The following is a 15999-nucleotide window of genomic DNA, read 5'->3' as shown; positions in this document are numbered from 1 at the left end:
TACTCGCTATTTTGTGCTTTATTGTTTATTTTATTGATTACCTCTACGTCTTTTCACTATTCGTCAAATTCTAAAAGCTGTTATTCATAGCTGTCTGACAACTGGATCTTCTGCATGCGTATTGTGTTCTACTTCGTGCCACTTCAGAACAAACATTGGATTTGGAAACACGCCAACTCCCGATCTTTTTCTGAGCTTATAAAATCGGATTTTGTTGAAATGACGCGGAAAGCTTTTGAATGCGAGAACTTTATTCGTGTTCGTCGCGTGTGAATGAGTATGCCCAAAGAGGTGATGGATGCAGAAGATTTCGCGCAATCATAACCTCTACAAGCGATTCGTATTTTCACGTGCTTTTTGTTTTTTCTAATCAATCTTCGTTGAAAAATCCGAAAACTTAAGCTTAGCAACCGCACTTTTTTCCATCTAAGATAGTGAAAAATAGGATAGAATGAGTTAAGAGAACCGTACAACTACGCTCGGCTTTTCAGGTTGACTCATAAACAGAAGACCGTATTGTAGTACCCAAAAATACTAGTACTACTTAGTCTATCATATTTTATCAATTTCAGGGCGATATTTGTATGTGTGAACTTCCATAGTTTTCATGCAAATCTGCCGCACATCTGGAGTGTTTTTCTTCTGTTTTTGAAAATTCGATAGTTGCACTCATCAATCGTTTTCTCGATTCAATTAGGTCTGATCGGAAGCGTTGAGAAATATTCAGAAATCAACGGAAACAAAATTTTATAAGACTGGTTCACTCTACTGCTTCCGTGGCTCACTGTTTGTTCTTCTTCTTTTTTTCTGGTAGAACGTAGGATTTTTGTTTTGCTCAACTACGACTTCTTTCTTGGAATTAATCTCTCCTCCATTCATATCTGGACTGCCTTAATGCGTTAAAACCGTGATGAATCTTGAGACATTTTAACTGTTAATCCTAACAATCCTTTATAGTTTGCTTCATCTTATTTGATCTTCTCTCTCGTTTTACTTTGTTTTTTTTTTCTTTAAATCTGTTTATCGTTTTCATCGATAGAAGAAGAAATTCAGATTTATATGTGTGAAATTTGCTCAACTTTACTGCGGAGTCAAGCTATAATAGGAGACTGGTTCATTTTGTCGACTTAGGTTCCTCGAATGGAATCATACGAATATTTTCATTATGATTTCCCTTTTTAGTGGGAATACGGATCGAACTATCGCAACTATGTAGTGACTACTCCATTTTTATTCGTCAGCAACCGCGCTCGAATTGATTTGTAACGAGTGTCGCCCCAGGTGACACGCAGTCTTCTAGTGTTGAGCGTCATTTGAGGTCACTACCCGACCATCTCAGTTATTGGGCTTCATTTCCTTCTTGCTAACTGTTTGTGGATCTTTTTTTTTTGTACATTATCGCAAATGTACGCTTTCTACTCGATTGTCGTGAATATCATTTCTCGTGGATTGTAATTATAGGAGATTTTAGGAGCTTCTTTTGCTTTACAAACCGCCCAAGCTTTATTTCTTTGTCGGTACACCGATAGCCAACGGGGTGACGGATTGGTGGAAGCCACTGTTGCGACCATCGATTCGAATTCATAAATTTAGGATCGAAGGTGACTCTTTCTAGTTCTTCTCCATAAAAGCTTCGCGCGTTGGTCCCTATATTCTTTTATTATTGCGCTTTTCTTCTAGTTTGCTAGGGACAGTTTTCTCAAACCGAGTTATAGTTTATCCGAAGATTTTAACTGGGGTTTTAGTCCTCGAAAACTTCATTGCAATCGTTCGTGCATATCCATAATGAAACAAGAGAGCAACGAGGGAACGCATTCCTTCTAAACTCGCCTAATTAGCGCGAACGGAAATTCCATAAAGGAACATCCTAGGAACAGTGTCATATGCGTCATTGTTTCACGAAACACTCGTTATTGATTTGTGTTTTAGTGTGTATATCGGGAAATGCTGGCAAAATATTAGTTTAGAGTATGGTAATGGAGGTAGACGAACCAGCAGGTACGTCTATGGATACATCGGAACCATTAGAACCGGCAATAGAGTGGCGGTTCAGTCAAGTGAAAGGAAACATAGAAGGAGATGATACACATACTGAAGGTGAGATACTATGTTTTTTTTTGCACCCATACTGGATCCATATTAGCAATAAGGTGACTTTTTTGTTTTGCTTTATTTGGCTACGTTGCATTCTTCTAAATATTTTGTATCTGATGACTCAAGTTTTTGGGTTCAGCTGACGTTATATCGTGTGTCGAGTTCTCCCACGATGGTGAATACTTGGCCACAGGAGACAAAGGCGGACGAGTTGTCATCTTTCAGAGAGATCAGAGTGTTGGTTTTTAGTCCTTACGTCACTATTAATTTAGCAACAGAGCATTTTTCGTGATGATAAGTGAGATTATTAAGCCTTCTGCGGATAAACGCATGAGTGTAATTATCTTAGTGCGATGAAGTATTAGCGGAAGATTATCGATCTGCAATCTTTAGTCGATTAGGCATTGTTTTGTTGCTTCCATGTTTATAAATAAAAAATGAAATAAGTTTAGGAGGAAGTGTGGCGAGGAAATTTTTACTATTACTAAATACGAAATATTTTACACTATTTTCAGTTTCTTTAGCCTGCATACTTATGAAGATGTCAAGTTGGGCACCAATTTATCTGATTCGGACTTATTTGTTCTCGCAGCTCAATTTTGTTGTTAAACTAATTGATTTCACATATAAAACTGTGTTTAGTACAGCTGCAAGCTCAGATACTATCTTAAAAGAGGAGTTGGAGGGAAACGTCAGTTGTGGCAGTAGGAGGGCGCAAGCTGACGAAAAAAAAACATTCAACTTCTCTTTTTAGCGCCTACGGTTTTGCGATCAGCGAAAGAAACTTTTCCAGTTGATATCGCACCAAGTTGTCGTACATTTCACGCAATTCGACAGAATCTTTTGATATGCATACAAGTCGTAAATTTTATTGATGTCCTAAGTTCCTGGAACTGTATCGCAGTTGAAGGCTCTGTTTAGACTATTCTGGCAGTAAAATATTTCAAAGAATATATCAAATTTGCAATGTGGTGCAGAAAACTCAGCGCTTGGAAATATAGGGATCTTGCAAGATTTAACAATTATGGTAGTAGCAATGAGGCATTTATTAGGTTGGGTTTGAGTGGATTGCAAGCATTGCACGGGTATGTTTGCAGAAAACTATGAAATTTGTGGAAAGATGGTTGATGATACCTTGCAAATTCATGATGAGATGTGCCTCCCCTCTAGTTATTTGTTTCCTAAAAACAGGATTTATTTGGACGAAAGTACCTACATTTTTCTAGCTGTCTAGAGAAATTTGAAAGGCGAGTCGATGCGAAAAACCTGCATATGAATTATTTAATGCTTTTTTTCAAAAAATGTCTTGTTAGTAACATGACCCATCATTATGGGTGATTATGATTATGGGAATTCATGGTAAATGTCTAGTTGTGTCTGCAAATGAAGGAAATAGATTGGCCTATCCGGAGATCCTTGTTTTGAATTTATGATCACTCATAATTTGAAAAAAAAATTAACTTTAGAACCAAAATTGCGTCTGAAGAAAGTTATTAGCTTGAAGAGGAACATCGCTTAGAAAGAATGACGAAAACTTTATTTATGATCACTTTTAGCAAACGTGGACAGGGAAAAATCTTAGTTTCATGTTGCTTTAAATCAATCTGCTTTTTTATTTCTAACTTTTACTGTAAAACTTTTTAAAGAAACCTTTTCCGTATACTTGTATTTTACTGAATGTGTTCTAAAGTTTTTCTTGCTGCCGAAATAGGTTTTGAAGAGATTTGTTGAGTGAATTTTGGACCGATCGCGGTAATTATTCCTCTATGAGAAATCTCACCCTTTTATCGAATGGGGAGTCTGTGGGTGCATATATTAAGATAGATTGTAAAATGTATTAAGATATGGTTAACTCATGTTTGCGGAATTGCTATGTCTTATTGGGTTATGTGTTACATTATTGCGATGTTTGCAGGGCAAATATGTTAACGGTGCACGATCGCGAGAGTACAATGTGTACTCAACTTTCCAATCACATGAACCAGAATTTGACTACTTGAAATCGCTAGAAATAGAGGAGAAGATTAATCAAATCAAATGGCTGAAGAAAAAGAACGCAGCAAATTTTATACTTTCCACAAATGGTGCGTATGCAGGGATTTTCTTAGTTGATACAATGATTCTTTCTTTAAACATGCTGTTTCAGACAAAACTGTCAAGTTGTGGAAGATAAGTGAACGCGAACGAAAAGTAGCTGACGATTCCTGGAATATCAGGCGTGGACAGTACGTTTTCTTTAGAATATTGAATATCTACTTTCTTTACCTTCTCCTTCTGCGTTTCCGGTTATAATCCCTCTCATTTTTGGTAGTTGGGTACTGAGTGAGGTTTTATTTTGATTTCTCTTCTTGATTTTCTCACTTTATTTCTGATTACATTGGAGAACCATGGGGTTGAAGAGGAGAAAGAAATATTATCATCATTTTTCAAACTTGTTATTGGGATCATGAAAAAGGCGGGATATCAATTACGGCGCTATTTAGTGAGTGGTTCGATTAATTTATAAAGGATTGTGTAAATCAACTCAAGTAAATCATCACAGAACTCTGTACAATTGTACTAAGTTGTATAAAAAAAGGTGCATAAAATTACATGGTGAATGGTGCATGCTGCGCCTTTTAGTCTGAAATTCTACGGATTTTCTACGTTTCTGTTGTCCATTTAGAATGTATATTATTCCCGTTTAGAATGTGCATTATTCACTCACTCACGATATTTTCTTTTTTTCTGACTATTAAAGCGATTGAAGGTACCTTCGGTTTATTTCAGCTGTTGAATTGAGGAATAAAAATAAGAAGTATTGCTAAAACGTTGTCTATCGTTTTAAAGAGAACTTTCACTACAGGACTCGTAAATCGTGAACCTGTATGGAGTGAAATTTTGGATTGAATTTTGACTTTTTTTTATTTCACTGATTCTAGTTCTCTCAGACCAGTAAAGATTAGTGTCAAGTGAATGAACGAGTGAATTTCAAGTAAATGCAAAAAGCGGAAGTTGACGAGAACGAAAAGTTTTCGTCAACTTCCGTTTTTTGCATTTACTTGAAGCGATAAAGCCACGTGAGATTCTCGTTGGGTACGGAGAGCATCGGATGAACCATAAAAACATGAAAAGGATAATAGGGAACGAGAATGCGAAAAAAAATGTGAAGCATTGACAAGCAAGTGGCAAGAATGATGGAAAGAAGGTACTTGGAACAATAATAGGAACAACAGCAGAGGCTATACTATTGACTGATTTTTTGTAGCACGATTTGTTTTGACTCTCAGTCGACGTATTTTTTGCATCAAAAGTGAGTTCATCCCCACAATGCGACACTTTTCGGTGATTTTTTTTCCTCGAACTATCAAAATTGCTCGCCCTGTGCGTGATCCATTTCTGGGATCAAAATTACCGTTTTTGAAGCGAAAGGACCAACGGTTGGGGTTTTGAAGCGCCAACTTTCCTCCATATACACGACCAATCTCAGCTTCACCTTATTATGTGATTTAATGTATAGAAAAGAAACTAAAACCGAAAAAAATGATGTAGAATATTTCTCTTTTTCCATTTGGCACTCCATTCGAATAATCGATGAGAACAGTAGCCAGTATATTTTAAAAAATTACGAACAATAATTTTTAGAGCTAGAAATTCTAGCAATTGGTATGTGTCATTTCTCCAGTACTTTTTATTTCCGAGTGCATTTTAAACCTTTCTGAAAATTTTTCTTCTTTTCAAGAGATTTCTTTGTTGAGTATAAAAGTGCGCTTAGGAGATAGGAGAAGGCCAAATTTGAAAACTAGAAGTATTGTGGAGGTGAATTACGAACGATTTGAATCTTCTCGTGCACAAAGACTTTGAAGAATTTCGTTCAAAATTTGAGAGGAACGTAAGGAATTCGTCTGATCCAGCATTTTCTGAGGCAGTAGTGTCAAAACTGACGGAAAATTTGAAAATCTGTTAGTCTCATTCTTATATCAGGAGTTCATTTTGTGGTAGTATAAGTATTTCTTCCCTCTCAATCTCTTCTCGTCCTCTATGGAGGCGCTACGAATTTGTGGTACCGAATGCTTTAGTAGACCATTAGAACTGGTGCTTTCGAATGCGAACCAAAAAACGTATGTTACAGATTCGTCGGTAGTCTACAAATCCCTAGTATAGTACCTATGGAATTAATTGTGGAAGCTAGCCCCCGAAGGGTATATGGAAACGCTCACACATATCACGTCAATAGCATATCTGTCAATTCAGATCAAGTGAGATTTTATTCTTTTATTCTGCACAGGTTAAGAATTTGACATAACGTCTCATTAAAGGAAACGTTCCTCTCCGCCGACGATCTTCGGATCAATTTATGGCATCACGAAATCACGAACGAGTCATTTAGTATGTTTCTAAAAAGTGGACTTCATTCTTTATTCTAAATGAATAAGACATTATTTAACAGATATTGTTGATATCAAGCCAACGAATATGGAAGAATTAACCGAGGTGATAACTGCAGCAGAATTTCATCCTAGTCAGTGTAATTGGTGAGTGTCGTCGACGTTCCTATTCTTCCATCTTTTTTTCCACGGGGCATATTAACTATTTACCTCCTCGATCTTCTTCTGAAAGATGTTGTTAAGGTTTGTTTACTCGTCTAGTAAAGGCTCCATCCGGCTTTGTGATATGAGGGATCGAGCTCTGTGCGATGCACATGCGAAAAGTAAGTACGCTGTGTCCATTTTGTTCTGGATAGCTGTTTTGAGTAATTGTTTTTCGTTCTAAGAAGTTTGGCTCGCATTGCTCATTATACATTTTTCTCCGTAATGTTTCTAGTATACGAAGAAGCTGAAGATCCTAGCTCGCGCTCATTTTTCTCCGAAATCATTGCCAGTGTAAGCGATATCAAGTTTTCGCATAATGGCCGATACCTCTTGACGAGGGATTATTTAACTGTGAAGGTTGGCTTTGTGATTTGTTAATTGCCTCAATATTTCTCTCATTATCTTGATCTAATTCACAAAAGAAGAAGGATTTGTTAAAGATTGCCATCATTTTTTTCTTGGATTTTACCGTTTAGTCTTTTCTTTCCTTCTTTCCCCCTTTTTTTTTTCAAAACTGATGAATAGTCAATCGTTGAAGGTGTGGGACCTCAACATGGAAAATCGTCCAATTGAAACTTATGCAGTTCATGACCACCTACGGACGAAATTATGTGCTCTCTATGAAAACGATTCTATCTTTGACAAGTTCGAGTGTGGATGGAGTGGTGATGATAAGTAAGTCTTTAATTCCAGTAGATTTTGGTGTAGGATTTTTTCTCGATGCCAAATCTTTCGTCGTGCTATCGATTTCTCGTGTTTATTTAATGATTACGTATGAAGAGGCGCTCGATATTGTTTACATCGAGACGAGCTCTAGTATCCGTTTGCAAAAGGTACATAGTCGAGGTCGGGAGCAGTAGTACCACTTACCGGTGGGGCATTTTTGCGCTTGGCTACTCTATCGGATTTATTTCCGTTGGTGATGGGCAAAAGTTTGAATTGTGAGAATTAAGCTTCACCCCGCGAATTGGATGCGGTGCGTAGCTGTAGTTTCATCAGAAGATGGAATAATTGTTCTTTTTCTTAATACCAAAATCGTCCTTTGTATTTACTTAGTTCTTTTTCCCTTCTGAAACTGAGCACTTCTATTTATTTCTCCTGTAATATGAGTAGTGTTTTCTCTTATATTCCACTTAATGTTTTTGTAACTAATGACGTAATATCATTAGAGTGGTGTGAGCGGCAGGGAACGATTTTCTTCTATCTACTCCGCCCTGCAATTTTTTTTATCCTTAGAAACTTAGCAATACAAACCTCGTATCACTGTCTCAAGGTGCTATACAGTATTCGCAAGAATATGACAGGAATATGTGATTCTTACTTTAAGGACTTTCTTTCTTTTAAGATGATTTTAAGAAAATTTTCGAATAAACAAAATAAAAGAGAGAGCTCATTTCTTTTTCCACTTTATAGTTGAAATGTGGCGGCGATGGTTATGGTATAATTGTGACATAGATCCTGTATATAGTGAAAATTTTTGCTTCTGACACTGCTTTTTGTAGTTTATGAATCAAATTTTAGTTAATCTCAAATTTCGTTTGTTTTGGTCCCGTGAATGCGAGAAAAAGTTTTTTTTTTCGCTAAATCGTCCGCAATTAAAATATTAATCGTAATTTCTCTTTAAAAATATGTCTTGCCGTCGTATGTTTCTGTCACAATCCTTTCTTATTACCAACTATGTATTCATTGTCAAAGATTCGAAAAGCTTCATCACCATCGGAGAAGGGGGATTCATTCAGTTGCACATTCAAATTTAGATCTACTTTTTTTACAAAATCGGAAGGATTTTCTCATATATTGTGGCCGAACTCACTATCTCATTGTGATATATACAATACTATATATTTATATATAATAAAATATTTAGGCTATTTCTTAAAGAAAAACTAGCAAAGTTCAAAACAATCAGTTTTATTTGTTGACATTTTAAACGCTGAGGCAACTTGAAACACCTCTGCTGATGAAAAAGTTACCAAATTAGGAGGAATTTCAGACTTATAGGAGCTGCGAAATGCATATGAATGGTTTTTTTTAAAATGAATTTCTTGAATTTTTTTTTCTCAAACTGTTCATTTATGAGGAGATACATTCAGCACTGAAATTTTATTTTCATCGCAGAACGTTCTACCATTCTCTTTTTTTTTTCGGACGTGATTATGATGCAAATGTATTACGCGCATAATTTTTTTCGAATTTACGCAAGCATATATGTCAGCATTCAGCGATTCTTGACCTCTTTCAGGCATATATTGACGGGATCCTACCATAATCTATTCCGCACGTACGCACGCGGCTCAGCGGATGCAAAGACGTGGGAGGCACGACCTCAAGAACCACACTCATTGCTACGAACGCGTAGAGTTTGTGCAGGAGCGAATGCACGTGCGCAAAGGGCTCGTCGTGGTGTAGGTGGAGACGTGAGTTCACTAAACATTTGGACAACTAGCATTGTAACGTTCGTTTTTGATTGCTGCCTCTTAGGCCAACGATGATGAATTAGCTGCCGATTCTCTCGATTTCACACGAAAAATCTTACATACGGCATGGCATCCGAAGGAAAATATCATTGCGCTGGCAGCCACGAACAACCTATACATTTTCTCGGATAGATGACGAACAGAACAGGCAAGACCATCTTATGTTCTGAATATGTGCCAATTTGCATTGTAGTGTGGCTGCTGAAAAACATGCTTTCAACAATAACAAATTTAACACAATAACATTTTGTTTCAATGAATCGTGTTGATATTGTAGAGCATTTCCGCCGTTATTTTTGTAAAGCCTAGTTTCGGTATTCGCCAAACTCCAAAACTGCCACAAAGGAAGGCCGAAATCGGGCAAATTTTATGTAAACATGAATTGAATTCATTCATGATCTGAAAGCCGATGAGAGTGTTTTTTCATCCAATCATGTTTGAGGACTACCACTTTTGTATCACGAGAACTTGAAATTGTACAATCTTCATAAGTCACCTATCGGAGAAATCCTAGCTCTATGAATTCTTTGTGGCTTTAAGTCACTGCCTATTTTGTTCTTTAAGGCACAATATCACCAAATTGAATGTGTTAAGATCACCCTACTTAATCAGGGTTAAGGATTTAATTGACGACTATGAGCGTGATCACGATCATCTCCCCCTTAATAATCCGGAAAGAGGCGCAGGGAACAGGTACCGTTGCACCTCTACGATGCAACTCGATAGAACGAGAGCAAATTCGGCGTCGTTCACAGTTTGCAATTCATTGTAACTCAAATAAGCAACAAAGGCTCCCCAGCATGCATGATCACAGACAGTTGCCATCGTCCTTACTACCCGTAACAAGTTGCATCGTAGGGGGATCGGTGTAATCGGAACTCTTTCTATATTACTTGGTGGGATCACAATTATAATCGTGATCCCACCTAGTAATCGATGATCGTGAGCTACACCGACACCCTTTCTGTATGTGATGAGATCTCAAATCGATCAATTTCGTGATGTGCCGCCCATACACGGAAGCTTTTGTGCAAGGGGTTTCAAACATTTTTAAGTAGGAACTTTGGGTTTTCTTTCGACGAATTGTTTGAACTAATTCATTTCAATGGTATCAGCAATGACTCTTTCATTGTATGTTTTCTAGCTTTCGGCTTTGCTGTGTATAGTTAATAGTGCGGATTTCAGTTGTTTGTATTCATACCTTGGAAGTGTTTGCTGTCTCAACGACCAGCCACAACATGTTGTCGAGGTAGCCTTGGCTCTTTCCTTATGTTCTACCATCCCGTTTTTTTTTTTCGTAACGTGTACTAGTTCTTAGAGAGTCTTCTATCAAATCGCTCATCGATTAGTATCCGTCGTATATTATCGTATATTTGTAGCTGTTGACGAGTATGTTTTTTTTTGTTACAGAATTTAGATGTAATTCGTTTGTGCTGCATCGAACTAGTGTGTGCGTTGATAAGTACTTGTTTTTCATCTCTTCGGGAGAGCATTGGTGTTCTCGGTGCGCTGCGTGATTTCTTGAAGACTGAGCGTTGTGGCTGAGTTTGTAATACCTATCTCCAGGTTTTCTCTCTTGAGGTACTATTGATGTGTATTATTTGTTCCTCTTGTAATTATTATTCCAAAATGAAAGTAGAGGCTTATTCTTTCTAGCGGGTACTTTTTCTTAGCAAATTGGCTGCTGTGCTGGGATTAGGTACCTTTTTTCGCTTACTAGTGGCAATGCATTACGACCTATTTTAAATGTTATCTGCTTTGTCTACGCAAGAAGACCGAAGTCTTTGTTTTCTTGGTGTAGCATGGCAAGTTATACTCCGTCAGGACCTTGTTTATATCTCGGAATTAGCTGATTCAACTCCGAAGTCAAGTGTGTTCTAGGCCAAAGAAACTTCATTTAATAGAAGTTCATAGAAATTATTTCTCTTACGTTACGAAAGTTCTCCATTGAGGTTGTTATTCAAGTTATGTTTTTCTCCTTCACTGACTGTTGTTTACATTTTTTGTATCAGCTATTTATAGTAAGATAATTTAAGGAAATGATTTTTCAAGTAGTAGATAATGGAGTTAAAAGATATGCTGTTTTTCGTCATCCTTAGAGTCAAATTCTTGCCGTTTCGCTGTGGCTGATTTTGAAGTTTTTTTTTCTAGCGCAATGTTTCTTTATTTCTTAATTCCTTTAAGTTTGGAAAATGCGCTGTAAGAATACTTGCGCAGTAATCGTGGCATGTTGGTCTCAGCACGAGGTTTTGCCGTATTGCTACTGATTGAGTGCTCCTTGAAAGGAATCTTCCTCTGTTGTTTCCCGAACTTTCTGTTTTTGCTGATGCGATTTCAATGTTTCCGGTGTTGCACCGGGTTGCGTCGCACCCTCCTAATCTTATTCGATATTCACAGGTTGTCTGTGTGTATGCGTATGTGTATGTGTGTGCGCGTGCGTGCGTGCGTGGGTGGTTCTAATGATTTATCCGGTGGTGTGTCGACTTATTTTTTTTTATCGCGAATCATGTTTCACTTGGGTTGCGCACACGCACGATGCGACACGACGATTCGTTGCATCGCTTGTAGCGCGACGTGATTAGGTATAAGTGATTCTGGCGGCACGGCTGAGCCAAGCATAGAAAAACTGCCGTCGGCTAGTTATATCATATATTGTGCTATGCAGGGAGTACGACTCGCGTCGCTGTAGTGCAAACGGCAGCGATTGAGTTGTTCGTATCACCTGGTTTATTTCCGATTGTACTGGTCTCCTATCCACAATTGTCTATACATACACATCGAATCACATCTATTGCGAGTCTGTCTGTCTGTTTGTCTGTCCACCTATTCGTTTAAGAATTATCTATATTTGTCAATTGTTTCGTATACAAGTTTTGAAATAAATGGCCAAAGGTACAAGTGTTTATATCATTGACATACGTAAGCAGAGATAGGTCCAAAGCTCAAATAATTACAAAAAGACGTAGGAATGCGGGAACCGAGCAGAGACCGAACAGTAGCAGAAATTTGGTACGATGTTGTGAGATTAATCGATGTCCAACCACCTTGGTGTTCAATGATATGTTCAACACTGAAGCAGAACTAACAAGGTTTGCTGTTTTCTATGTTTTTCTGATTAGCACTTTATTAGTGATGTTCGTTAATTAACATTAACGTTAACAACACAACATGTCCTTGGTGAAAACGTGCACGGAGCTCCCTTTTCGGTATGCGAAAAATCCCCCGGAACTACTTTCTATTGCTTTTTTCTCACTATTTTCTTCGTAGTAATATATGGATAGGACTACATAGTCTTGAGAATGTTCTTTTCAACCACTCTTATCGTTTGTTTTGCTCTTATGGAGTTGTAGATGTTGTAGAGGTAGGGGTTTTCACTCCCACCTGAATGTAACGATAATGGGATGCGTTTCCCCCGGCTCCTCGTGTGCAAATCGCTCTAACGCCACTCATGCCGCAAGACCCAAGATAAAGATCCTCACGCTGACACCCCAAGGGAGCTCTGAGTTCTCCCGACGACTCCTCGCCCACTATGGTTTTGGTTACAGCCGTCTTATGAGAGAACCCCTTCGAGACGATACCGTTTCGATCACATTGGACCAGTCCCTTGGGTACTGGCTTCAGGTCGAAGGAGATCCAACCACGCACAGTCGAACCTGAGCTTGGGTAGCATTGAGCTAGATGGACTGACAGATTGCCCCTGACAGTGAGCGAGCTCTCTACATTGGGCCACACTTCTTTACATACATATCCATCGTGATACCACATGACTGGCGAGCACGTGCCTGTCCCATACAATTCAAATCTGACTTGATGAAGCGACTACTTACGGTGCAGATTTTTTAAGTTTAGATTCCTTATTTCCTCTTCCATAAACCTCCAAACAGAGAAGCTTAATGGATTAAGTTCCGGCCTATTCGTAGCCCACAAGTCCGTCGTCGAAAAGAGCCGATTTTGATCTCGCGGAAGTGGATCATTGTTCTGGCTCCATGGGCAGGAGCCAGAACAACGATCCACTTCCGCGCAATTCTGTTGAAAGATAAAATTGGTATCTATGGCACCGCAGCTGTCTTTAGGATCTCTTCTTGATACATATTCGCATTAATTTTCACGCTTTTATTGATAAAAAGCAACATAATCTCGCTCGACGCACTGACACCTCCCGAATCCATTAAACTCTCATGGCAAACAAACCTCTTATGGCAGTTTCTTGCTTGCGAGTGTTTTTGAGAGCTGGGCTAAGAAGTTGGCGGTGATGCTGAGTTTTAGCTACTTCATTCAGTTTTTAGCCACGCATCTTCCTCTTGATGATCTTGCACATCCGTTGGATTTTGACAGTCAATTTTCGTCCTCTTTCGGGTATCATAGATTATTAGACTATGACAATGCGACGACGGCCTCAAATAGCGCTAGGAGAAACAAAAAATAACGTGACCAAAAACAAAACAAAACGATTGCGATTTAAGTATCACCTTCGATAGTCACAGACAAAAAATGGTTGCGATTTGAAAGGGGTGTAAACTATTGTGAAAAACTGACTGTTATCCACAACCAGCTTATATTAAAATGGATTAACATAAGCGTTCGACTTCCTAAAATGAAATATTGAGCCTCAGTACGCTACTTCATGGTCCTAGTAGCCTTTGTGAAAAGTATGCAATCCATACATATCCACAAAGTCGGTTAGAGAAAGAAAAACAGTAAAAAGTCTCAAAAAAGCAATAAAAGTCTCAAAAAGCATACAATAAGTGGATACCTTTAGAAATGACAAATTCAGACCGTCGGACATGCCTTATAACTTTCTAAACTATAACTTTCATTATCTTCTAAGCACGCCGGGATTTTGGAACATGGATTTGATTGCTGCTTACCAATATTGGATGAAATCTCCACATGATGACAATGAAACACCAAGTTGAATCCTAACAAAAAAAAAACTCGAGGATGAATGTCCAATCCACGGACTGGTCAGAAATTTGCAACCTTTATGCTTCGTTGAGTTGAGTTTCTGACGAACCTACAGTAGATCGTCACATCATCGTCATCGTCGTCCTCAAACAAAATAGCTTAATCGGAGCGTTAACTCATTACATAATAATGAATAATGTGAAAAATTCGAATGCATAATAATGTGAAAAATTCGAATGAAATTAGATAAGGCTTAAAGTTTCATTTCTATAAAAAAAAACCAAAAAAAAAAACATCGAATCCAAGCGCAGTCAGTGAAATAAGCATAATAATGTCAAAGCCTACATCGTCAATCCAACTGGGACGCGGTACTTGTAGTTAGTAAGTGAATTCCTTATGCTGCAACAGACATAAATGATATCGATCTACTCTAAGAGGTTATTGTTCCTAATCGTAATTTATCTCAGAGGTAGATCAGTCTTATCCTCATTAAGGATTAAGTCGTCTTTGATCAAGCATGGATTCGTATACGCATAACTCAGGCTTCTAGGAAAAAAAAGCTTGTCAGCCTATCTACAAAAACCACAATCGGAACATGTCTGCAAAACAGTGGCGTTATTCCTCAAATCATTGAAAAGCGTGTCCCTGTAATCATGATACATTTTGTAGCAAACTGCTGCCAACAGCACCGACTTCATCCGATCCAGAAGGCAAGTTCTGGTGAAGTACGCTTCGAATGCAGCATTTGTGGCGTTAACGATGTTGTTGCCGAAGTTATCGCGAGTGTCACATACCACATCCTGCAATAGAGAAGCATTCGAATGAAATTAAAAAAAAAACTTCGAATGAGATGAAAAAAAAACTTCCGAAAAGGATTTGAACGAGGACTTACGATGCACCAAAGACATTCCATATCATAATCTCGAGCAGATGAATGTAGAAATAAAGCCAGTAATGGAAGAATCGTCAGAAGCATCACTGGTGCGTCCTGAATTTCGTGCAGAATCGCTCTTAAATATAGGACAATTTTGTGTGCTTGTGTGTGTGTGTTTATCTGTAGAAGTGCTTGCATGTGCAGCACTTTGCCAGATTTGACGAGTTCGTGTAAACAAACACTTCTCGGTCACATCGACTAGACAATGGATTATTTGATTCCGGTGATAAAATCCGGACATGTACACACATCAACACACCAGAAAAGGAGTGTTATCACATAAAGGTCTAAGGATTGTGCAGCTTGGTCAAGGACGCGGCGCGTGTAGCGCATACAAAGCGTACAAACGCGGTAGCGTAACGTAACGGTAACGGTAACGTGGTAGCGCGTACAAACTTACGTCGAAGGAACAAACGCTGTTTCTCTCGCCGTTTTTGAGAATGGTTGTGGGGAATTGTACCCATAGTCGTAATCTACACGCTGAACTAGAGGTCCACAAAAATCCCCTAGATGTTTTAGAAACATCCAATTGAATGTTTTAGAGAAAAGAAATCCAATTGAATGTTTTAGAGAAAAATTTAGAAAAAAAGTGATACCTTAGGCTTATGTGCGCCCCTTAAGGCATATCATTTCTTCGGCGACACGGTGACAACGAAGTCCGTCTCATTATGTGACTTACTTTCAGATGAAGCCGTAAATCATATAGTTTGGTCAAAACGACATGAAGCACCGTGTAGCGGTTCTGCTCGAAGGGGAGAGTTGGAATCGATGTGGGACCATCGCGAACAGCACCGGTGGACGGCGGGAGCAGGGGCCCCCGGTCTCATCTAAATCTACTTAAACGGCTGCGCGAGCGGTCACGTCGCGGCGTTAACAGAGAGGATTGTGCCTGCTGTGACTTGTAGAAGCCAAGAATCATTAACGTTCCTACCGAAAACAACTCCATGCTAGCACATGCCAAGAAATAAAGACTACTTAAGTGAGACAGAACTCATAACATATCTAGGAATAGCTAACC

General features: G+C 38.5%; 2 protein-coding genes across 4 annotated transcripts; one reads left to right on the top strand and one right to left on the bottom strand.

Annotated features, from left to right (window-relative positions):
* Window positions 1-239: 239 nt before the first annotated feature.
* Window positions 240-9278, top strand: RB195_004178 (uncharacterized protein; the record flags this gene model as incomplete). Of its 2 annotated transcripts, XM_064180185.1 has the most annotated exons (15): window positions 240-291; window positions 1594-1601; window positions 1968-2097; window positions 2234-2331; window positions 4010-4178; window positions 4241-4319; window positions 6206-6332; window positions 6393-6462; window positions 6524-6608; window positions 6705-6784; window positions 6898-7022; window positions 7204-7340; window positions 8908-8976; window positions 9036-9082; window positions 9147-9157. In XM_064180185.1, the coding sequence occupies 15 exons, from the start codon at window positions 240-242 to the stop codon at window positions 9155-9157; spliced, it is 1287 nt and encodes a 428-aa protein (XP_064033187.1). The 2 variants fall into 2 exon arrangements, with proteins under 2 accessions (XP_064033187.1, XP_013308319.1); XM_013452865.2 differs by lacking the exons at window positions 240-291; window positions 1594-1601 and having other exon boundaries at window positions 1971-2097; window positions 8908-9082; window positions 9147-9278.
* A 4687-nt stretch (window positions 9279-13965) lies between these two features.
* Window positions 13966-15023, bottom strand: RB195_004177 (uncharacterized protein; the record flags this gene model as incomplete). 2 transcript variants are annotated; one of them, XM_064180169.1, is made up of 4 exons in its annotated part: window positions 13966-14061; window positions 14123-14191; window positions 14737-14847; window positions 14940-15023. In XM_064180169.1, 4 exons carry the CDS (start codon window positions 15021-15023, stop codon window positions 13966-13968), a joined length of 360 nt encoding a protein of 119 aa, XP_064033185.1. The 2 variants fall into 2 exon arrangements, with proteins under 2 accessions (XP_064033185.1, XP_064033186.1); XM_064180170.1 differs by lacking the exon at window positions 13966-14061 and having other exon boundaries at window positions 14170-14191; window positions 14741-14847.
* Between the last annotated feature and the right edge of the window lie 976 nt (window positions 15024-15999).

Source organism: Necator americanus, chromosome I (genome assembly GCF_031761385.1).
Source record: "Necator americanus strain Aroian chromosome I, whole genome shotgun sequence".
In the NCBI taxonomy this organism is placed as follows: Eukaryota; Metazoa; Nematoda; class Chromadorea; order Rhabditida; family Ancylostomatidae; genus Necator; species Necator americanus.
This window is presented reverse-complemented; position numbering and strand designations above follow the sequence as displayed.